The sequence below is a fragment of the Varanus komodoensis genome, unplaced genomic scaffold (assembly GCF_004798865.1).
Source record: "Varanus komodoensis strain SLA01 unplaced genomic scaffold, ASM479886v1 scaffold2, whole genome shotgun sequence".
Taxonomy (NCBI): domain Eukaryota; kingdom Metazoa; phylum Chordata; class Lepidosauria; order Squamata; family Varanidae; genus Varanus; species Varanus komodoensis.
In genome coordinates, this window is record NW_025335568.1 from 1,478,600 (window position 1) to 1,502,103 (window position 23,504).

General features: G+C 58.2%; 2 protein-coding genes across 10 annotated transcripts in view; both read right to left on the reverse strand.

Annotated features, from left to right (window-relative positions):
- DYSF (dysferlin) overlaps positions 1 to 6,535 on the reverse strand; it is a 111,619-nt gene extending 105,084 nt beyond the window's left edge. For all 6 annotated transcript variants that reach the window (XM_044428698.1, XM_044428696.1, XM_044428695.1 and 3 more), the window contains exon 1: positions 6,405 to 6,535. In XM_044428698.1, the coding sequence (XP_044284633.1) occupies positions 6,405 to 6,492 (88 nt within the window). In that variant the 5' untranslated portion in view covers positions 6,493 to 6,535. The remainder of the gene's footprint in view (positions 1 to 6,404) is intronic.
- Positions 6,536 to 15,234: 8,699 nt separating this feature from the next.
- The window catches only part of ZNF638 (zinc finger protein 638), a 50,647-nt gene continuing 42,377 nt past the window's right edge, over positions 15,235 to 23,504 (reverse strand). For all 4 annotated transcript variants that reach the window (XM_044428224.1, XM_044428222.1, XM_044428223.1 and 1 more), the window contains 4 exons: positions 22,761 to 23,039; positions 18,176 to 18,265; positions 16,405 to 16,523; positions 15,235 to 15,512 (listed from right to left, as the gene is read on the reverse strand). In XM_044428224.1, the coding sequence (XP_044284159.1) occupies positions 15,447 to 15,512; positions 16,405 to 16,523; positions 18,176 to 18,265; positions 22,761 to 23,039 (554 nt within the window). In that variant the 3' untranslated portion in view covers positions 15,235 to 15,446. The remainder of the gene's footprint in view (positions 15,513 to 16,404; positions 16,524 to 18,175; positions 18,266 to 22,760; positions 23,040 to 23,504) is intronic.

The following is a 23,504-nucleotide window of genomic DNA, read 5'->3' on the forward strand; positions in this document are numbered from 1 at the left end:
CAGCAGCAGCGCCGCCGCGTCCCGCCAGGGGGCGCCGTGATGCGCCCCTCGGCCGCGCGCCCCGCGAGTGCCCCAGGCGGCTGCGTCCCGTGCCCCGAGCCCCATCGCGCCCTCCAGGACACCGCCTGCGCCAGCTGGTTATCGGCAGTCGGCATTTTAAACGTGGCTCATGCGCTGCGGGTGGCGTGCCCTGCCCTGCCCTGCCCTGCCCTGCGCCTTGCGCTTGAGCCGCGGGATCGCCTGTCTCGACGCCGCAGGATAAAGCACCGGGGTGCAGCTGCCCCGCACCTGGGACACGCAAAGCCCTTGACGCCAGGCACACACCGGGGCCCAAAGCCAGTTCGCAAAGCGGGATCGCCATTTTGTGTGAGTTTCCGCCTGGAGCCAAGCCGGCGACTTGCGTGCACCCGGCCCCACGGGAAGGCGCTCCCCAGCGCAGGCTGCAGACAAGGCTCCGATGCAGGGAAATTCTGCGCACAGACCGCTGTGCTGCTTTGCCCTCCCCTGAACACCCCCGCAGCCCCCGAGGACTGCCAGCTGTTTTCCCACTGCCGGGAGTCCCTGCTTCCTGCCCGTTGGGACCAAGGTTTCTCCCCGTCTCTCTTGCAAAGCAACAGACGGTTCTTTGGCAAGAGCTCTTTGCTTCCAGTGCACATCCAGCAAACATAGAAACAGAGCGAGTCAGAAGGGGTCTCCCAGGCCATCTAGTCTGTCTTCCAGCACCAGCCGGCTCCGCTCAAGACATGCCCACCATGTGGACGTCCAGCCTGTCCTTGAACACCCGCACCGATGGGGCCTTGACCACCTCCCGGGGAAGCCCATTCCACACCCTCGGGGTCCTAACTGTCAGGAGGTGCTTCCTGGCATCCAAATGGAACCTTGGCTCCCTGAGCTTTGCTCCGTTGGAGCGCGTCCTGCCTTCCTCTGCAGGGGAGAACAGGTCTCTGCCCATCTCCGTGTGACACCCCCTCACATACCTGCATGTCGCCAACAGATCCCCTCTGAGTCTCCTCTTCTCCAGGCTGAAGAGACCCAGTTCCCTCAGTCTCTCCCCATATGGCTTCCCCTGCAAACCAGCCACCAACCTTGTGGCCATACACTGCACTGACTCTAACCTGGCCATATCCTTTCTGTAATGAGGGGCCCAAAACTGAGCACAATACTCCAGTTGCGGGCACACTAGAGTCGTGTAGAGTGGCAGTAATTCCTCTCTTGATCTAGAAGCCACACTTCTGGCTATGCAACCAAGGGTGGCGTTCGCCCTCTTGACCACTGCATCACATGGCTGGCTCATGTTCAGCCTGCAGGTGACCAGCACCCCGAGGTCCCTTTCACAAGTGCTGCTCTCCAGCCACTTGTCACGTAACCTGTACTTATGACAGCTATTCCTATGCCCCAAGTGCAAGACCTTGCACTTATCCACACTATAACCAGAGAAGCAAGGGTCTCTGAGCATGCATGGAGTGGTTCATCAAATGCAAATGAGAAGCCTTCCAAGAACCCTCCTTTTGAGCGACTCTGGGCCCCACCCCTCAGGAAGGACCCCTCTGGAACTGGGCAGGACTTCCAGCTGAATGCAGCCCCCCATTCCCCCATCCAGCAATCTCTCCTGATGCCGCACCATAGACTCCGGGATTGGAGCAGACTCCCGGGGCCCCTGGCCCAGGCCCCCTTCCAGCCCGTGCGGACGCTGACGGAGCCCAGGGTCCCCTTGAGCTCCCGGAGACAGCAGCCTCATCTGCCTCTGCCTTCTCTCCGCCTCCTCGCTCGCAGAGGCCGTGCCACCCCGGCCTGCAACACAGCCAGGAACAACGGCCTCTTTCATTCCCAGCTCCGATGCGGCTTGCAGGGAGGAAAGCGCAGCCCATCGTGGGCTCGTCCGACTGCGGCCAGCACCACAGGCAGCCAGGGGTGAAAAGGTTCTGCCAGCGCCTTGCTTTAAAGGCATGCGCAGATCCCCTTTCCTCATTTCTCAGACTGCGGAACCACCTGTTTCCCCCGGCAGCGACCTCGGAAAATGCCTCCCGCCGCACCCGGTTCCAGAAGACACCCGTGGCCTCAGCCGTGGAACCCTGGCCGTGGCTCCTGGGCTGAAGCCCCCGCGTCCGTGGGAGCTGCCTGAGCTGAGGCCGCAGCACAAGGGCCTGCGTGGCCTCCTGTCCACCCCGCCACTGCTGATGGGGCAGACGGGCAGCCCCTGCTCCCTCACACGCCTCATGCCGCCGGCACAGCCAGGGGGCAGCTGCCCTGCCGCGCCAGCTGTGGGGAGGCGGCGGGGTGGGCCAGGCGCCAAGCATGTGGGGACCGGCGGGCAGGCCCACAGCAGGGACGGCGGGGACGGCAGGGCTACTCTTGCGGACGCAGCAGGCCTCAGCTGGAGAAGAGCGGCCGCAGCAGGCGGGCGGGCAGACGGGCGGACGGACGAAGGTGCAGCGGCAAAGCCGGGGAAAACGAGGGACGAAGCCTGAGGCTCCGTCCTTGTGAAGCCAGGCCGAGATTGGCAAAAGGCTCTCCGACACCCTGCAGAGCCGGACAATCTGCGGGACGGGAAGCGCCATGGGATGTGTGTAAGCTGCCTTGAGCCCTTTGTAGGAAAAAGGCAGGATATGAATCCAAAAATAAATAAATAAATAAATGCTGCCACGGGGCTCTGGACCGCGACTGGCGGCCCGCTCATCCGCCGAGAGTCCCGCTCCTCGGCCACCACGGTGCTGTTCTTCCTTCCCTCCTGGGCTGCCATTCCTCCCCTCCTCTCCCTCCCCTCCCCCAGGGGCTTCTCTGGGCAAGGCTCCAAGGCCCCGGAAGCCGCTCCCGGCCTCCTCCGAGCCCCACCCACGTGTCGGTCCCGGGGCCAGAGCCCAAGCTGCACGCCAGCGGGCCCTCGCTCGCTTCCAGCGCCGGGGTAGGCGAGGGTGTGCCCGCAGGGGCTGGCCGGGGCCGGGCGGCCTCCCGAGGGCGGCACGAGGGCTGAGGGGCACTCGAGCGGGGGCTCGACCGCGGGCCCCTCCCCGCCCTAGCCGGGGCAGAGCCGGTCGCGCAGCGACGCGCCCACTTGCGCAGCGTGGGCCGGTTGCGGAGCGGGGCTTGGCACGGCACTGCACCCCACCCGCCGCGGCCCCAGCCGCGCTGCAGCCCCCTGGCCTCTGGGCCCCCGCGTTGGGCTGAGGACCTTCATCTGCCGCCTTCCGCTCTGCGGGGGGCAGGGCAGGAGGGCAGACGCGCTTGGCCTCGCCCCCCAGGGCGCTCCCCGAGGCCTGGGACCCCGGCCATCAGTGGAGTGGGGAGGCGCTGCGGTGCAGTGCGCAAGAGCCAGGATGGGGCCACAGGAGAGCCGGGGCCTGGTCCCTGCTCAGCCACGGAGCCGGCTGGGCGGTTTCGGGCTACCTCGCAGGGTTGTCGTGAGGACAAAACCAAGAAGGGGCTCAGGGGAGCTGCCTGGAGTTCCTTGCAAGAGGAGAGGAGGCAGGAGGCAGCTGTGCTGCTTAAGGGCTGCTACGAAGACCCCCGGGACGTGAACAAGGGGCCCGGGGCAGCTGTGGGGGCCCCCGCCTCTCCCTCTCAGGGGCAGCTTCCCACCTGCAGCACTGTGCTTCCCTTGCTGGGGGGGGGGCTCACCCACTTCTCCCACCCCCCCAGCACCTGCCCCATGTCAGCAGGCTGGCACATGACCCCAGGGTCATCGCCCGAATTTTAGGAGCTCCCTGGGCGCCAAACCCGTTTGTGGGGTGGGTCCGGAGCGAGCCTCTCCATGCAGGCCAAGTGGCCCTTCTGCCCCGAGGCTGCAGCCACACGCCAAGGGCCGCCCGCAGCAGGCTCCTCCCGACAGCCGCGAACGCAGGTCCCATCGGACACTCGTCTGCCCTGCTTCTGCCTGCGTCCCTCCGGCCGGATGCAAACACCGGCTCCTCCCAGCCCCATTTTGGGGGGCACCCTCTGCCCCTGGAAACCGCTGCTGCATCCTCTTCCGACAGCCTCCCTGCCCGGTGGCGCAGCGGAGGCAGAACGGGGCCGCCAGCTGTCATGCGCATGCACGTCCGGCCCCGAGCAGGGCCTCTGCCTGGGCTCCCTTGGAGGCCCTGGCACCGGGGGTCAGACCCTCTCGGAAGTGGGGAAGGGATGCAAGGGGCCCGCACATGCATCTAGCGGTGCTTCTGTGAAGGAGTGGGGTTTCCAGTGTCAGGTTTTCTCTGTTTCTCACTCTTCCTATCTTGCATTGCAAACTTGGAGAATTTTTCCAGTCTGACATTTGGTTTGCCCTAAACTCTGAGGCATTTTGAAGTTTGCCTGAAGATTTGTGATGCGTTTTCCCAAGCATTTCTCCAAACACCTGCATGTTTGCACGGAAAGTCTGCATTTTGCCATCACCCCTAGAGAACGCCACTGCCCATCCAGAGGAGTGCGGAGTGTGTAGGCTGCCCGCGATCTGGTTCACCCGGAAGTCACAGGATGCCTCCCTCCCCAGGGAATGTGGTGGGGGGCTATTTGCCCCCCTTCCACTGGCTCCTGCGAAGGCCCGGTGCCAATCGCACCCAGGCCTCCGATCCTCGGCCATGCGATGGCGGGGCAGGATGCGCAGCCCCCGGGCCAGCACAGCAGGGCCGAGCGCGCATTCGGTGCGCCTTCCCTGGCCCGGCACACCAGTTCTGTGAACGGCGTAAACCAGCCTTCCCCATACCTGCCAAGCAGTGGGGCAGCTGCCCCCCACGCTGCTGGCACCGCGGCACGGCTATGCCGCAAGGCGAAATCCAACACCGCTGCAGGGCACCGGCTGGGGGGAGGCCAGCAGGCACCCCCACCCCGACCCACCCCGACAGGTGCTGAGACGGGCAGCCAAGGCGCAGGCTGGCGACGGGAGGGCTATAAACAGCCTCTCCCAGCTGCCTCAGTCGCTGAGCCCTGGCAGCCCCTGCCGCCTGATTGTGTGGCCGGCAGACGAGGGGCGCTCCCACGCTCGCCCCCCCACTGCGATGACGAGGTTTGTCCGCCGCCATTTGATAGCCTGTTGTTTGGAATGAGTTTTAAGCAGCTTTATATTCTAGCACGTTGAAAGCCTTTCCATTCCAGCCACCTGGAGGGCTCGACCGGGGTGCCAGCAAGCTGCCTGTGCACGTATTTCAGGACGGAACTTGGACAACTAAGGGGAGCCTGGACTCAGGGCATGTGCAGAAGGCTTTTCTCTCTGCCCTCCCACCCCACCGCCTTCGGATGAAGCGCTCTCCCGCTCCCACCCGCCATCAGACAGGATGCTCAGCACTTCTTGGCTGCGCTGCAGACGCCGCTGCCTTTCCCCCACCCGCTTGCTGCTCGGGGGGCACGCAAGGGTTACGCAGGGCGGCGGGCCGATGCCTGCAGCCATCCGCTCCGGAGCCGCCGCCGCCGCTGCTGACTCGGCCGGCCTCAGGCGCCACCGTGCCAGCCCGGGCCCCGGGCCAAAGACGCCTCTCCGCGACTCCCCGAGCTCCGTGCAGGACGCGCGGAACAGGACGGGACCCTCCCGCGGCCGCGCGCGCGCTCCTCGGCGGCTGCCAGCACGGCGGCCCGCCCCCGCCCGGGACCGGCCCGCGCGGCGCTTTATAAGGCCCCGCTGGACGCGGCTGCGGCCCTGCTCGGCCCAGAGGCCCCCCCCGCCCCGCCCCCCGGTGCTCCGGCAGGGCCTGGGGGGACCCTCGGCGAACCGCGCGGCACGGGGGCCGGAAGGCGGGCGCTCCGGGGAGAGGCGCGCAGCCACCAGGCGCCGGGCGTGTCCCTTCTCCGCACGGGAGCCGAGCCGAGGCCCCCACGGCCGCCGGCCCCTCCCGGCCGTGACTCAGGCCTCTCCGCGCGGGGTGTGCCAACGGATCCACGGCCCAAAGGCGGGCGGGGGCGCCACGGGCCGGTGCCGCCTTGCGTGGCCGGCTTTTCTCGGGGTGACCTAGTGCTGCTCCAGGCAAGCTCCGAGGAGGAGGGTCGTTTTCTCGAGAAGCGGCCCACCCGCGAGCCCCAGAGGCAGCCACGAGTGATGCAGTCCCGACAGGTGCACCGCCGCGGGGAGAACTAGCCGGGCGCCCAAGAACACACGTGCTTTGCGCAACACCCACGAAAAGCGCGCGGGGGGGGGGGCGTTTCAGTAAGCCTGGGCACGACCCATCTTGAGCCAAGCATGTCAGTGGCCCAGTGGGGGACCGGGGGGCTCTTCTCCGCGCCCCCTCCCCCACGGGCCCGAAGGCCTCCCGTCGGGGAAGTTACAGCCTCCGAAACGGAACCCCCCCCCCCCCCTGTGCAGCCCCCTGCGAACAAGGCTGCCCCCCCCGTGCAAGCCGCACCCCGGCTCCCCGACACGAAGGAACGGTCGCCGCCGCGCCCCCGCAGGATGCGGCCCCGGGCGATCCCGGCCCGCGCCGCCCGGCCCCCCGGCCCGCGCTTACCCGCGAACACGGCCGAGCAGTAGGCGTCGCTGACGTCCGCGTCCGGGGTCTGCACGTTCTGCGCGTGGAGGACGAAGACCCTCAGCATGGCGGCGTGCCCGGGCCGGGACGTGGCCCTCCGCCGCGGGCCGCCGAGCAGCTGCTGCAGGAGGGCGCGGGCGGCGGGCGCGCGCCCTTAAAGGGAGCCGGGCGGCCGTGCGGCCGGCCGGGGGCGGCGCGGGGGCGTTGCTCCCGCCTGCCCGCCCGGCCGGGGGGTCGTGCTGCAAGGGGGCGGGCGCCGAGGCTCCCAGGCGGCTGCCCGCGCTGCGGGGAGGACGGGGCGAGGCTGGCGGGGGCGCGCTGGGCGGGCCAGCTGCCCGCTTCCCGCGCAGGATTTACCGGGCAGCGCGGGCCGGGGCTGCGGGGCGCGGGCCGGGGGGCTGCCGCAGGCCACGCTCCCCGCCGCGTCAGGCGTCTTCCTGAGCGCAAGCCACACAGCGAGGAGAGACAGATGCGCGCAGATGCGTGGCCCGCGTCCAGAGGCACCTGGGATTACTTATACGTGCCGGCTTTGGGCCTGACACACTTTAAGCGAGGAAGGTCGCTGAAGCAACGTTTCCCATTGCCATCCCCCCGCCCACCCGCAGGCACCTGAACCCTTCCCCGAAATCTTCAAGAGGCGGGGCTCTCCTGAGCAGCTGCAGGGCGGGGGGGGGGACCTCTCCAGACAGACCTGCACCCCAAGACAAACGAATTTCAGGAAGTTCCCCCCCCACATCAGGCAGGAGCACCCCTCGGGCCCTCCCAGGAGGGAGGCCCAGGGGCGTGGGCAGGCGCATTTCCTTTCAGATCCAGACAGCAAGTTGGATGCGCGCAGCAAGCAACCTCCGTCACTTGCAGATGGAAAATTTGCGCGCGGATCCAGTGGCACAGAATGCGCGCGGCACCGGCGGCGCTCCTGCGTTTAGCAAGGAATCGCCATGATGTCGAGCGAAATGATCCCGAGTCGGGGCGAGGAGCGCGGGCCCGGATCCGCCCTCCCGCGGGCCCGCCGACCCTCCGCGGGCTCCCCGGGAGCTGCGCCCGCTGCCCAGCCGGTGAGAGCGGCGCGCCTGCCTCGCGCGTGCGGGGCCCTCCTCCCATTCGGGGAGACGGAGACGCCTCCGCGGAGGCTCGCGCGCAGCGCAGCGCAGCGGGAAGGGCGAGGGGAGGATCCGGGGCAGCCGGGAGCGCCCCGTTCGCCGCTGCCCTGGGGGAGGGCAGTTCTCCGGTCCGGAGGGGCCGGCGGCGAGGCCAGTCGCAGCGCCCTTTCGAAGCCGGCCGGCCCGCGAGCTGGGCGGAATCCCCGCGTGAGCTCAAGCGTAGGGTCCCGTGGATCTTGCCAGGGCTTCCACGCCAGGGCGGGCCGCGCAGGTCGCTGGCTCTGCTGGCTGGAGCGGAGGGACCGAGCCCTTAGTGCGCGGAGTGCCGTCCCGCAGCCGCGCCGCGCCCTGGAGGCGCACGATCTGGTGACCCGGTCCGCCTTGCCCGGAACCGGAACCTGCGCAGCCCTGAGCAGGGGGCCAGGAGTGGGCGCTGAGGCCTGGCCCCTTCGTTTGGACTTACTGGGAAGTGGGGATACTGGGGTGCGGACAGTTTGGAAAACCTGATTTCCCTTTTATCTCGGGCAGTGGAACCTGCCTGTAGATTCCCGGTGGCACGTGCAATCGAGGAGATGCCTGAGATGAAAGACTATTTTGATTCATGCAAACACACATCAAAAGGGAAGCAGGATGAAATAAAACGCTTTACAATGTTGTGTTTAAAAGGCCCAAAGACCAAATATTCCACCCCCTGCCAACGCGTAGGGCTCGCGGCTCCGTTTCCCCACCGCCTTTTGGAAAGAGCAGAGCAGCGTCTTCCCAGTGCCTGAGATGTACCAGCAGGTGCCACATATCCGATCCCACACCACAGGTGCGACTTTCCTCTTTTTAAAGCAGGCCAGCGGGTATTTTTATTCCTCAGAGCCCTTCCGGGCAGTATGTTGGGAGGCAGGGCTGGCCTGAGCGATCCAAGAGGAGTGGAAGCCACGGGGGACTCCTCTGCCGCCTGTGGGCAGAAAATGCCCTCCCCCCGCACTCCCCCACAGTGTGCAGTCACCCTCCCTTTATAAAGCCTTCTATAAACTGGGAACGTGCCTGTTTATTTGCTGAAAGCACCGCGAATGCGTTTCGGGGGCCGGGGGTGGGGGAGCTGCTCCAGCCCACAAAGCGCTTTCTGCTCTTCTTTGCACCTTTCCCCAGTTTTCTGCACCTTTTGGAAATGGACAGTCACCGCTGGGCCCTTGTCCAGGTGTGGCTGCACCATCAACAGGTGAAGCTGGCTCTGAGAAGGGCCGTAATTTTCCTTCCGTTTCCTGCTAACACCTCGCATGCATGCAGCGTCCCTGCTCACTGCTGTTGCTCCCCGGGGATTTCCACTGCCAGTCTGGGTAATGCTGGGCTTTGTTGCTGTTTTGTGGCAGGACTGTTGTTGCCAGGGCTGGCGTGTGTGTGCGTGTGAGTGCGCATGCACATCTCAGAGGAATCTGGTGCACCATGGCCAAGACTGTTACAGCCAGGAAAACCTAGACCCTGGCCTGACTTGTCTTGGCAGGGGGAAGAGCTGTATTAATTCAGTCAAAAGCACGGACTACTTCCCTCCCCTGCTTTCTATTTTATTTTATTATCTATTTTTATTCATTTCTGTGCCAGCAATAGCTCAGGATGTCTGGATTATTTATAGCAATTCATAAAATGCAATCAAATACAGTATAAAATACAGACAGAACTAAAAGTTCATACCATTTCACTACAGAAATTTTAAAAGGTGATGTAAAGAGCTAAAGCAGATTCCTATTTCCAGACCTGCTAGCAATCGCTGGCTCAAGCACCCCCCCCCCCCTGCCATTTGGAGACACGAAACCCCTTCGCTTCAAGGTCAGCCTTGGCCTGGCTCTGCAGGAACGGGGGAAGTGGCAGCAGGCAAGGGGGGGGGGGGGGGAGTGGTCCCACAGGCAAGGGCCATCCTGGGGAGGGGAGGGGAGGGACCTGGTCCCTTTGCCTCCAGCTGAGCTTCGCCCCAGCTGGCCCTCGGAGAAAGCTCCCAGACAGACGGAAGCCAGGAGAGGCGCTCACTCCTACAGGCATGCCCTGCGGTCCCCCACCTTTTGAAGCCTGGCAGGTGAAAGCCAGCACCTGGCTGCCACCGCCTTCTGCGCAAGCTGCAGCCTCCACAGCAGCCCATGTGGAGCGCCTTGCAGAGCACGGACGCCGGAGGCCCCGCCGTCCCTGTCCGGGGCTTTAACGCATTCAGCACTTGGCAGCCGCTTCTCTGCTCCTGGCGAGTGAGAGCAGAGCAACACCGGCCAGTGCAGGCTTGCGCTCGCACAGGCACTGAAGGGAAACGCTGAGCATGTCCCGTTTTGTGTGGCTCAAACAGCAGCGCCACCACGGCAGAGCTTATATCCGCTGAACGCATCTGAGATGCAGCAGCATTTCGCTGTAGGAAAGACTGTGCTTTTCAAGAAAAAGGAATCCAGGGTACAGCGAGCACCTGTAACCACACACCTGCCCAGGTGGCTGCCCCCCTCCATAACTATGAAGTACTTTAAAGATTAAGATGCAGCCAGCGTGGTCGGCCAGAGGCCACGGAGCGCATGCCAGGCCTCTTGCCCCTTCCCGTCGCTGCAGTGCCCTCGCTCAGCTGGGCCACAACCAGGATGCTGGGCCAGATGGCTCGTTCGGGCCAGTGCAGCTTCTGCGCCAGGCTCCAGGGGCACTTGTCCTTACAGGAGTGGGGGGGGGGGGACTTTGAGGCAGCTGTCCGGCACCTGCGCCTGGATTGCACTGCCTGGCATTAGCTCCGCAGGATGCTGCCGATCACACAGGGCTCAGCCCCGATGGCTGACGTGCCCAATCGTTTCAAGCAGACCTGAGGCTTCGGCTTCAGCTTCCCGGAGCTGCCTCCACCCGCGACCCACTGCTCAGCGCCATAGCGGTGGGATCGCAGGAGCCATGAAGATCATCCTGTCCCAGAAATGGGTACAAGCCTGGATCTGAGGAATGAAGGGCACCCGACTGCTGCAGAAGCCTGGCCTTCTCTGCCCTTGTAGATCTCAGAAAGACTGGGTGTAATTTTCCATGCAATCTTCTGGAAATTTTATGGTGGCTGCTTCCTTCTAAGAATGCTGCCCCGCGGGACTTGCAAGCTGAGATAATACGCAAACAAGATGAATACAATAGGGTCATTGACTGAAGTGGGTGATCTTGATCCAGTGTGGATCCAAAACGGAGTCTTTGGTGAGCACCGCTGTATGCTCCAGTCCAACGCCTCAGCATCCCGCAAGCGTGCAAGAAATGTGGGTTGGGGCCGCTCATCCCTAGAGGGCTGGAGAAGTGGAAGGGGCCAAGGCCAGGCAGCCCTGGTGGGCATAAAAGGGTACAGATGGGCAGATAGTTGATTTGGGAGGGGGCCGAATGAGGTGACAATGTCTCCTGGGAATTACACACTTTGAGCAGTTACCCACATTGTGCCGCTAAGGATGGAACGGAATATTTCTAAAAATTAGAAACGGATCAACCAAGGCATTTGAGCAATGCTGAGAAGGACTTAAATGCATTATTTGCTGGGTTTAGAAGCGGCTACGTAAGGCAAGGGAGAAAAGATACACCCAATTGAATGCAGAATTCCAGAGAATAGCTAGAAGAGATAAGAATGCCTTCTTAAATGAACAGTGCAAAGAACTAGAAGAAAACAATAGAATAGGGAGGACCAGAGTTCTCTTCAAGAAAATTGGATATGAAGGGAGCATTTCATGCAAAGATGGGCATGATAAAGGACCAAAATGGCAGGGACCTAACAGAGGCAGAAGAGATTAAGAAGAGGTGGCAAGATTACACAGAAGAACTATACAAGAAGGAGCTTAACGTCCCTGATAACCACGATGGGGTGGTCGCTGACCTCGAGCCAGACATCCTGGAATGTGAAGTCAAATGGGCCTTAGGAAGTCTGAGCAACAACAAAGCTAGTGGAGGCGACAGTATTCCAGCTGAGCTATCAAAATCCTAAAAGACGATGCAGTAAAAGTGCTACACTCAATATGCCAGCAAACTTGGAAAACTCAACAGTGGCCACAGGATTGGAAAAGGTCAGTTTACATTCCAATCCCAAAGAAGGGCAATGCCAAAGAATGTTCAAACTACCGCACCATTGCACTCATTTCACATGCTAGCAAAGTTATGCTCAAAATCCTACAAGCTAGGCTCCCGCAGTATGTGGACCGAGAACTACCAGAAGTACAGGCAGGGTTTCGAAGAGGCAGAGGAACTAGAGACCAAATTGCCAACATATGCTGGATCATGGAGAAAGCTAGGGAGTTCCAGAAAACCATCTACTTCTGCTTCATTGACTATGCTAAAGCCTTTGATTGTGTGGATCACAACAAATTGTGGCAAGTTCTTAAAGAGATGGGAGTACCAGACCATCTTATTTGTCTCTTGAGAAACCTGTATGCGGGTCAAGAAGCAACAGTGAGAACTGGACACGGAACTACTGATTGGTTCAAAATTGAGAAAGGAGTTCGGCAAGGCTGTATACTCTCGCCCTGTCTATTTCACTTATATGCAGAGCACATCATGAGAAAGGCGGGGCTAGATGAATCACCAGTTGGAATTAAGATTGCGGGAGAAATATCAACAACCTCAGATATGCAGATGATACCACTCTCATGGCAGAAAGTGAAGAGGAACTAAAGAGCCTCTTGATGCGGATGAAGGAGGAGAGCGCAAAAGTTGGCTTGAAACTCAACATTAAGAAAACTAAGATCATGGCATCCGGTCCTCTCACTTCCTGGCAAATAGATGGGGAAGAAATGGAGGCAGTGACAGATTTTATTTTCCTGGGCTTCAAGATCAAGATCTTAATTTCTGCAGCCAAGAAATTAAGAGGGGCTTGCTCCTGGGGAGGAAAGCTATGGCAAATCTAGACAGCATACTAAAAAGCAGAGACATCACCCTGCCAACAAAAGTGCGTACAGTCAAGGCTGTGGTTTTCCCAGTTGCAATGCATGGCTGTGAAAGCTGGACCATAAGGAAGGCTGAGCGCCGAAGGATTGAGGCCTTTGAGTTGTGGTGCTGGCGGAGACTCTGCGAGTCCCTTGGACCGCAAGGCAATCAAACCGGTCAGTCCTGGAGGAGATCAACCCTGACTGCTCTTCAGAAGGCCAGATACTGAAGATGGAACTCAAATATTTTGGCCATCGAATGAGAAGGAAGGACTCCCTGGAGAAGACCCTGATGCTGGGAACAATAGATGGCAAAAGGAGGAGGGGACGGCAGAGGATGAGGTGGCTGGATGGAGTCACTGAAGCAGTTGGAGTGAGCTTAGGTGGACTCTGGTGGATGGTGGAGGACAGGAAGGCCTGGAGGAATGTTGTCCATGGGGTCGCGATGGATTGGACACGACTTTGCGACTAACAACATCACAACCTGTAACATCCTGGGAAAGGTATTGCCATTATAAATTCAGATATTGTATGGCTACAAAACACAGCACTATCTGAGAGGCAGAGAAAATAACTCGAAGATCATATCTGGAACCACCAAAACCACGAAGAACCCCATCATAAATATGCAGCTATTTCCAGAATTACAGATTTGGTGGTCTTGCAAGAAAAAGATTTTTTTTTTGATAAAAATGTTTGTAAATATGCAAGACATTATGGGGTTGGGTCCTGCTTTTCAGAGTACCCTGCCAGGACTGAACCGATGTGGGGTTTCCCGGCAGCTGAGCTTCATTGGCTAAGGGGATGTCGCGGGGTGGCCGCAGGTGGCTCTTGGGAGTTCCTTTTGCGGCCCGCAGATGGCTCAGACCTCCCCACTCCCCCCGTAGGGATCCTAGCAATGGCACGGGCACGATTGCGGCAAGCTCTCCCAAGGCTACCAGCCTGACCCACTGCCTTCCTGAGGCTCAGGAAGAGAGCAAGCTGGACCGGCAGCCTCACAAGAGCTCACCCCATGATGTTCCTGCAGACTTTAAAAGCCAACTTGACCCCCTCCCTCAGTGTGGGGAGAGTAGGGACCAGTTGCCACTGCAAGGAGAGCCTGTCATTCATGTGAAGAGGGCTGTCCCACTGCTGCCAGTCCTTCTGCAGCTCCCTCAAAGGTCCCCGATAGGACAGGGTCTTCCAGTTCAAATTCCAACAAAGGATTCTCAGCACTTCTCACTAACCTGTAACCGCCAGAACTGAAAACACAACACCCTGTGATTTTTTATTAACGTGGCCTTTGTTATGAATAGTTCCTGTTCCTAAGGGTCCATTCCTTTGGAAGAGCACCCCACAGTTCCAGGTGTGTCTGTCTTTATCATGCACATTTCAAAAGCACCCACAAGTAGGAACATGCTTTCACAATGTCATAATACAGAAGTATTTGTTCATGTCTTGCGACTCTCAAATACCTGACATTTACTGTCTCTTTACTGGGGCTCTTCGGTTGAGCAACTCTGGCCACCCCGGAACACGATGGACACTCCGTGACACGAACAGCGCACCAGGCATGACAAAGATGCACGCAAACTCGCCCAAGTGGGGGCCAGGGGCTCTCCCTGGCGCTGCTGAAAACGGGGCTTGCGCCACCCCACGTGCCCGCAGGCCACACCCCTGTGGAGGTGCAGTGCTGTGCCAGCTCCAGGGGCGAAGCGGGGCTCTCCCCGGCACCCCACGCCCATGGGAGGAGAGGGAAAATTAAACGGCAACTCCCTTCCTCCACAGCACCGGGCTCGCAGCTACACCCAGGCACAGAACGCCGCACCCAACAGCACCAGCGTGTGAAGCAGGGGTCGGCGACGGCTGGGGACCCCGGGGCCGGTCCTCCCCCCTCCACAAAGCTCCCTGGGAGCTGCACCACATGGACGGACAGACACGCTCGGCACAGGGAAGCGCCCGGCTGTGCACACTTTTGCTTCGTGAGGCCACGGCCCACTTGCGCGGAGAAGGAAGAGCTGCTGCACCGTGTGATTGGCCACCCTGGCCAGGGAAGGGTCGGCATCCTCACGGCCACGGCGCTCTCCCCCTCCTTCCTGGGGGGCGGCAGCAGCGGCGGCGGCGGTGAGGCTGAGCCACAATCCCCGCCAGAGTGCTCAGGAGGCACCGGGCCCTCCCTCCCTGCTCAGCTGCCGCCTCCTGCTTACCCACCGTACAGCACCCGATGCTCCCTGCACAAATGGCGTCTATTCTGCAGGGGTGGGGCTGACCAACCGCAGCACCCAGGACCCCTCCAGAGGCCCTCTGTCCTCCAGGCGGACTCCCGGCTTCCACATGCCAGGCACACCGTCCTGAGGCTGATGCACAAACCCGCAGGGTCCCTTCCCGTCCCGCCCCAGCAGGTGCCCGGCAGGTGCCCTGCCTTTGCCGCGGGAGTTGCTTTTGTTGCTAAGGCCTGGTCGGCGGAGATCGCCTCCTCCATCCGCGGGGCTGTCCTCCGGGTGCGGCTGCAGGGGCAGGCAGGGCCTGATGGCTCCAAGCCAGCAGCACTGCCTCTCCCCGCTCACCCAGGTCCCGCGCAGCATGAAAAGCACGTGCGCTGGCGGCGAGGCTGGGGCAGTTCGGAGGATGGGGAGAAATGGTTTTCGGGGGTCCAGGGAGGCTACCTGGCAAGAGGACCGAAAGAGCGGAGTCCTGCAGGCTGCTGGGGGCAGGGGAGATGGCTGGCCAGCCCACACAGGAGCCAGGATTACTCTCTCGGGCGTATGAGGGAGCAGCACCAAGTCTGGCTTTTCTGCAAAGCAGAAGCGCCAGAGCTGAGCCAGTAAACAGCATCCTGCAGAGCTGTGGTGACTGTACAGTAAGAACATTTATTTAAACGCTTCAAAGTTAATCGTGAAGAGCAGTCAAAACCATCACACAATTTATAATCGGTCGTCATCTATAATGAACATGTGTACAACGTGAACGCTTGCAAAGGAACAAAATGAAAGCACGAACTCAATACATGGAACTGGCTGGACCCTGAATGGAACGGGCAGAGGCGCTCGGCCATCTCCCCATCACGTGGAACTCAGTCCTTCAGAATTCCCCTTTTTCTTTTCCTCCGCTGCACTCTTCATGAATTTCTGCAGAAAAACACAAAAAAACTTTTGCAGTAACAGTGACAAACAGAAAAGTATCACTTTTTGGAGGGGGGGGGCGGGGGAGGTTGCCCCAGCGCCTATTCTACCCGGAGCTTCTGCTGCTGCTGCAGGGCCATGACCCTTGGCTTTGAGAGCATTCGTTCACGGCAGGGACTGGCCAGCACCCAGGGACACCTGACCGGGAGTGTGGGCACTGGGAGCTGGGCAGCACATGTGCCACACCTCTGGCGCTTAAAACCCCCGGGACCGAGCAAAGACGAGCAGAAGTTCGTCACGGCACTTCTATTCAGCTATTCTTCTGCAGGGATAAGTTGCAACGCACTGAGATGCATGTGGAGGTAATGACCAAGGAGACTTTCCTGTCTGTCTGCCATAGAAAGAAGGTTAACTTTGCTCTCCCTTCCTGGGTCAGAAACACAGCAGGGTTTTTTTTTTTTTTTTTTTTTTTGCATTATGGAGTGAGACATGAAGACAGAATCGTATTTGAACAACTCTGGCAACTGCCCTGGGCTGCCCTAAAATCTCACAGAACTAAGTTAGAAGGAAAATCAGAAATGCATTCAGTCTAACCCCTGCTGACAGAGGAAATCAAACAAGCCGATTAATGGCAGAAAACACAATGATTTCCATGGGCCGCCTAAGGCGCTTGGCACAACAATCCGGGGGAAAAGACAAAAAAGTCATATCAACAACTTCCACCCACGGCAAGGGAGCCATTTCCTTCCTGCGCGGAGAACTTCAGGTCATATGCGAGCACCGGGCCCTGGAAAGCACTTTGCCATTGTTCTGAAAGCAAAGCGCAGCACCAGTAATGCTGTTCCAGAAGCGACGGTGCCCGTGCTTGGCGTTCCAGAGGACTAGGAAGAGGCAGTACCTCCCTATTTTGCTGGTGGAGCTGCGACTGGCAGTGGGTCTTCATGGAGGCTTCATCCACGCAGAAGCAGGAGCAGATCTGGCAGAAAAAGCCAACCGTAGGGACAAGGAAGTCTGAATCTTGAAAGCAAAGAACAGGGACCAGTGAATGCACGTGCGCACTTTCAACACCCGAGCGGCAAATGCAGTTCGTCTTTCGGTTTTGGCTGGAGATGGCAAGAAGCGAAACTTCAAGCGGATCAATGAGCGAGCTGCTCTCCTTGCAACTGCGCTTTATTTCTTTGCATTACAAGGATTCTGAGGCAACAGCTCTGAAAGCGGAGCTTTTTTTTTGCAACCTCAACCAGGCCATATTTCTGCACCGTACAAAACCTAATGCGGACTGAGGTTCCCCCCAAACCCCTCCTTTACTGAAAAAGGAGAAGGGTGAGGGGAAGGAAAAGAGCAAAAGGGCCATGCAGGAGTGGGCCGACAGACCCGTCCAGCCCAGCAGCCGCTGCCTGAGGAAAACCACAACTAAAGCACAACGGCAGCAACCTTACCTCGGGCTGGTAGCCGCTGGAAGCCCCCTGCTCTGTGCAGCTGCCCAATTCGGGCCATCCGAAAGGGTGGCGATCGCTACATCCTGCGAGGGGAGTTCCAGTAGCGCACCCACCCCTGCACGAAGAGCTCCCGCCCTGTCCCTGCGGCAGCGAAGCGGCTGGGAATGCGGCTCCGGGCGCTCCCTCTCGCTCCTTCCGCCTGCGGCCAGATCGCGGCCTTGCGCCAGCCGCCGGCCTCCCCCGCGCCCTGCGCACCGGCCAGGATCTGCCGCCGCGCCAGCGGGCGCTCCCCCACGGAAGGAGGGCAGGACGCGAGCCCACGGGGGGGGGGTGCACGCCCGCACGGCGAACCGCGTGCCTGACCCGAACCTCGGCCGGTGCGCCACTCTGTCTCCCGCGCCTGGCAAAGAGGCGGGGCTGTTGCCTGCCCGGAGCAGCAGGCGCTCATTGCGCGTCCTTCGCTTCTCCGGGTGCCGTGCTGGTGCCAGGCACGCAACACGCCTGAAGTGAGTGTGGCTGGGGTGTGCGTGCACGCGCACGCACGCACGCAATAACCGTGGGTGGTCCTCAAAAGCAGAGGAAAGCCCCCAGATCTGGGGGAGCTGAGGCTTAGCTGAGGTGAAACGCGGTGGGCTGCCCCCCCCACACAGCCCCCCCACTAAGACATGTGTGGGCACGCAGGACATTCGAGGAGATGCGCAGCCAAGGCCTGCACATGTGCACACATGCGCGCCCGCAGAAGCCCATCAGGCAGGGCTCCCATTCTGCACGGGGACCTCCTCCGCGGTTCCTGCCTCCTTTCCCACGCAGCTCATTCTCCTCCCGCTGCCATGACAGACGCTTTGGAAACCGCGACACAGAATGGAATGAGCATTATGCAGGTGCGCCCCCCTGCTGTGCATGTGCACCGTTCTGGCACTGGTCGTGCAGAGCTCGGAGTATGTGAGAGGAACCCCCACCCCACTCCTGCAGCGGGCTTGCGACTACCAAGCGTGCCAGGGAACGGTGGGAGTCGTCGGATCGCATTCTTTCTCTGGGATTGCGCCCTCAGCTGTTTAAAAGACGACACTCCTTTCAAAGCATCCTAGATTCCAAATGAAAGGACAAAGCTATCAAGCAACTTTCTTGGCTCATTTAACAGTTAAAACGGGAAGCAGGTGACGAAACGCTTTCAGAAAGCCCCAAAATAAAGATGCAAATGCCGCAGGGACCCCGCCCCCCCGATCATACCTTTCAGGTGGCTTGGGGACAGTGATTTCTCAGAAGACTCCACTCTTGTCTGTTTTGACTCTGGCTCTTCATGTTCTGAGCTGGCCACATCTATTAAAACAACATTTTAATTAGTGGATCTATTTGATGCAGAGAGACGCAACGCAGCAGGAGTGGGCAGATTTCAAGCTTGCAGGAGCTACCTTTTTTTTAACCAGAGCCCTGAGTGCACCGGCCTGTTGCAAAAGACAGGAAGAATCCCGAGTCTGAAATTCGCTCTGAGCACCCCGATCGGACTGAGCTCAGAGTTTTGACCCAAAAGTCCACTCCTGTTCATTTGACGCTTCTTCTCATTGCTGCCATTTAATTTAGGGCAAGGTGTCTCAACACTATCCCAGGCTGCACCATCAAACAACCCATGGTTAACCAACCATGCACTGAGAAAGCCTTTTTGCTTCTGCAATTGAGAACGCCTGCAGGCACGCAGGCCTGATGCCACGCTGGGAGTGATAAAAGGCCTACAGAGAAGTAGGTTTGTTCCTGTTTGAGCACACCCAAGACTGCATATTCCAAGAATTCAAATCCCGGCTGATCCCTGCAAACCACATCAACCTCAGTGAGCCTCCCCCAGGAGCCCCCGCCAAACCAGGTGAGGAAGGGGCTGCAAAGAGGCAGGCCTTCGCGGCAGTGGCGTCCTGGCCGCTGGAGCTGCTTCTCGGAGCTGCTGGCCCGGCTGCCTTGCTGCGCTGCTTTTGGCACCAGCCAGAAGGCCTCCCCCGGCATTCTATGTTTTTTTATTTTAAATCGGCTTTTGTATTTTAAATCTTTGCCCTGCTGGAAGCTTCAGTTTGGTTATTATCCTGGCTCCCCCCCCCCACAGCTGTACAGTCACAAAGAGCAACTGAAAACAAGTGAGGGAACACGTCTTGTGCCGAGGGCCAGCTGGCCTTAGGAAACCCCCTGGAGCTGTCCGACAGCGGTGGGGGGGTGTGGAGCCCGAACCAGAAACGGCCACGGCACTCTCACGGAAGCCGTCACGCAGAGACACCCGGCCCACTTCGCTGCTGCCGCCGTGAGGAGGGCGCTGATCCTTCAGAACTGCCCTCTGACAGCGCTCCTCGCGTTGCAAAGGCTCTGCTCCCGAGAAAGCCAGTTCCATGCACACACGGCTCCAAAAAGATGGGGAGCCACAGAGCCCCTCCAGGGAAGGGGTGGGAGGAGGAGAAGAGAACGGTACTTCTCTCTCCATTGCAGAGGCTGGGCTGTGGCACTGACAGACAGTAGCAGCCACACTAATTTGGCTAGTACTGCCAAACACACACACACACACACACACACACACACACACACACACACACACGCGCGCGCGGAGGGAGGGAGGGAGGGAGGGAGGGAGGAAATAATGCTCAAACCATGGAGCAGCCCTTGAAAGAATTCCCCCAGACACAGATGGTTTGTGGAACGTGACCTAACCAGAAACTACTGGAAGAGGTGCTGTTACAAAGCTGGCTACTCTGAGAAGCCCCTCTATGCCATCCAGCGAGCTGAAAAGCGGGTCTCAGAAAGCCGGTCTGGGTTTGCACCATCAAACCCCTGGTGAGCAAGCCCTGCACTGTGAACGCAAGGAGCAAGCCAAAGTGCTCATCTCAGCCTACCGCATGCTTCCCCTTTTCAGTTTTGTTTTTGGAGTTGTTTAACTCCAGATTGTTTAAACCCTAAACAACACAAAGGGTTGGCTTCGGATGTCATAACCCAGGAATGGGTGTTCCAATCCTGTTTTGGAAAGAGGAAGGAACGCATGATCTGCCTGTTTACTGCTGCGTGGGCCTAACTACTGTGCGTTAAACAGCCCGCAGGCAACCGTGATGAGCGTACTGGGTAAACGAATATTGCTGGGTTGTGAACATGTAGCAATTCAAGCTTCTGAGAGAGAATTCAAAATCAGTTTTATGAAATGCATTCCCTGCCTCAGACTGCACTCCAACAGCCTTGCTATGAGATGCAATCAACAGGCTTCTCCTTAAAACTTAGACTTATAAATCAGTATTCAGATGGTGGGGTTGAGCTACACCAAGGGATGAAAATGCATAAAACTTACCCAGCGGAACGGCTGGTGCCGAAGCAAAGTACTCCTTGGACAAAGCAACGGGGCTCGTCCCCTGGCCTGGCAGAGCAGGGCCATTGCATGGGCGCGTCCAGCCCCCTGACAAGCATCTGGGGGCCCGACTGAGCATTTTCCAGCAAGACAACCATCCGGCTGCAGAAACCGTGCACGCTGCTTCACCTCTCCCGTGGCACGGATCGATGGTGGCACGACCACGCTTTCCCCAAGCGGACGAGCACGAATATGAATTTCGGCTTCTCTACTTGCTGCCGGAATGCAGCCAGCAGAGGCGCCTGTCTGCCCACGCTCTGCACCACCGTCTGCAAGCAGCACCTGGACAAAGTCTGATGCCGGACTCTCACGACAGCTGATCCACGGCCCCCTCTTGCTGATCAAGGCAAGTGTGCTCATGGGGCTGCAAACAGCCGCCTGCTGGTCTGTCTTTTCAAAAACGATGGGCCACCTTGAAGGATGAACCCCGCTCAAGCCAGCAAGTGACACCCAATCAGATCCACCGCTGCCAGGATCACTTGAAACGGGCAGTGACACCTGAATGGCCACCAGGAACTGAAGGCTGCAGCTCTGCACTCACAGCCTCGGGAATGTGAATTACGATTCTGCATTTTGCCACCTGGCGCAGGTTTTTTGTGGGGAAACGGGGCGTGTATGGCAGTGGGCCTGCATGGAATAAGGCTCCGGCAACAGACAAATGAAGGGATATTCCAAGAATCTCAGAGCCAAATGAGAACTGGAGAGGTAAGAGGTCACATTCCCCGTATGAGCGCAAGTGCCAAACACGGCTGAACAGCTTTGGGAAACTACCCGATATAAGCAGTGGGGCTATTCACATGACGCAATTTCCCAGCTTGCTTACTTATTTATGTATTTCATTTCCATGCCACTCGGGAGCTGAAAGGGCTCTTTAGCCCACGTGTGGGGCATCTACAGCCCACAGGGGTTGTTACGAGGGGCGTTCAATGTAGTCTCGGTATCAGCATTAAGAAAAAGGAATAATAAACTGAAATAATTTTTATTTTTCAATGTAATCCCCCATAACTTCAATACACTTATTACATCTAATAATTAACTTTTCAATTCCCTGTAAAAAATACCCTTCCTCCTTGTCTAAAAAATGTGCGTTAATTGCCGCCTTGAGCTCTTCATTGTCAGAAAATCGCTTTCCACGAAGATCTTTTTTTAAATTCAGGAACAGGTAGTAGTCACTGGGGGCCAGGTCTGGGCTATAGGGTGGGTGGTTTATTTCTTCGAAACCACAGTCTCACACAGCAGCCTTCGAAACATGCAGCGTGTGAAGGGGCGCGTTGTCGTGAAGAAGCAACACACCTGCAGTCAGTTTTCCCTGCCTTTTTTCCTTAATTGCTTCTCTTAAATTACACAGAGTGGTTGCGTAAGATGCTGCGTTTATGGTTTCACCTTTTTTCGTGTACTCGATCAATAAAATTCCCTTCGAGTCCCAAAACACTGTGGCTATGATTTTTCCGGCCGATGGAGTGACTCTGAATTTCTCTGGAGGGTCAGCACCTTTTTTATGCCACTGCATGGACTCCTGCTTACTTTCAGGGTCATAGTGATGAACCCAAGTTTCATCTCCAGTAACAATCCGGTCGAAAACAGTCGATGGATCTTCACCACAGAGCTCTAAAAACTCCCCACAGCACTCAACTCGCACGTGTTTCTGAGGCGCCATGAGCATTCACGGCACCCATCTTGCACAGACCTTGGAAAGGTTAAGATGGTCATGAAAAATAGTGAATATGGTACCAGCAGATAGGTTTGTCATCTCTGCTAACATTTTGATTTTTATTTGGGCATCTTCCAATACAAGTTTCTCAACATTTTTTTCACATTTTCTTTCGTAGTGGCATAACCGGCTCGCCCGAGCGAGGGTCGCCTTCAGTGCTTTCTCTGCCCCTTTTAAATTCACTTGACCACTTTTGAACAGTAGATAATGAAGGTGCAGAGTCCTGGTAAACGGCCACCATCTCTTTGTGAATGATTTTTTGACTTTTTCCTTGTTTTGTAAGGAACTTAATTACAGTGCGGTGTTCAGTTTTCTTCAACACTGTCATGTCAGTCATCATGATCATCTTTCACTGAGGATTACTAGGGAACTAATGATCACACTTATTTGAAATTTTGCATGTATATCCTCAGATAGTGTAATTAGTTAATGAAATAATTAAATTACCCACATCAATAGCAAATCAACCCGATACCGAGAATACACTAAACGCCCCTCGTATGTCATGTGAACCCGCAAATATACTATGCAAAGGCGAAACAGCCTTACACAACCACACTTACAGGGTTTGCACAGTGCAACAGCCTCCGACGGGGGCTGCACGTGCAAACAGGTGCCTGAGGGCCCTGCAGCTCAGGGCGAGTTCGACAGCCCACTGCAGGTCAAGGCGGGGTGTTCAGAACCAGTCGGTGTCAGCAGCCCAACCAAGCAAAGAGAGCAGCCCCCTCGCGGGCTCCTACCTCGCTCAGGCTTTTCGGGAGACTGCAAACGAGAAGCCCCACTGCAGCTCTCCGCTTCTGCGTCAGGACGTGGGTCAGGATTCCGAGGGGGCAGGTCAGATCCTGTGTCCAGCTCTTCAGCGACTGCAGCCTGGCTGTCCCCCGTGGAAATGCCCATGTCTGGGCAAAGTACCTGCGCTTCACCACCGGACGGTGCCTCTGCGGAAGCGGATGTCACGGTTCCTTCAACTCCGATTGCAGCCGCTTCAGCCACATCGCCCTCTTTGGGGACCGCTGATTCTGTTTCAACAGAAATGGCAGGTGGCTATTATAGTTATTTATTTATATTTAAAATTTTTGCAGGTGGCTTGCTTGCTTTTATATGTGTGTGTGAGTGTGTGTATGTGTGAATGAGAGAAAGACTTTTGTATACCATCCCATCACAGACATCTCAGGACTGTTTACAACAACAATAAAATAGAAGAAAGAGTAGAACAGCATCCAGTATTAGGTGTAAAACCACAGATTAAAACGAATTAGCAATTAAAATATTGGAAGAATAAAAAGGTTTCCACCTGGCGCTGAAAGGAAAAAAGCACTGGCTTTAGAAATCTACTAAATTTCTACCATGCCTATTAGCCAGAATGATTGTCTGGGCAGCTTACAAAAGATAAACCACCATAATGCAAGGTGGTTTAGTTGCTTGGTCCAAGAACTAGGTTGCATGTTCAAAACTGTGGTTGAGACCCCATCAGTGAGGGTATT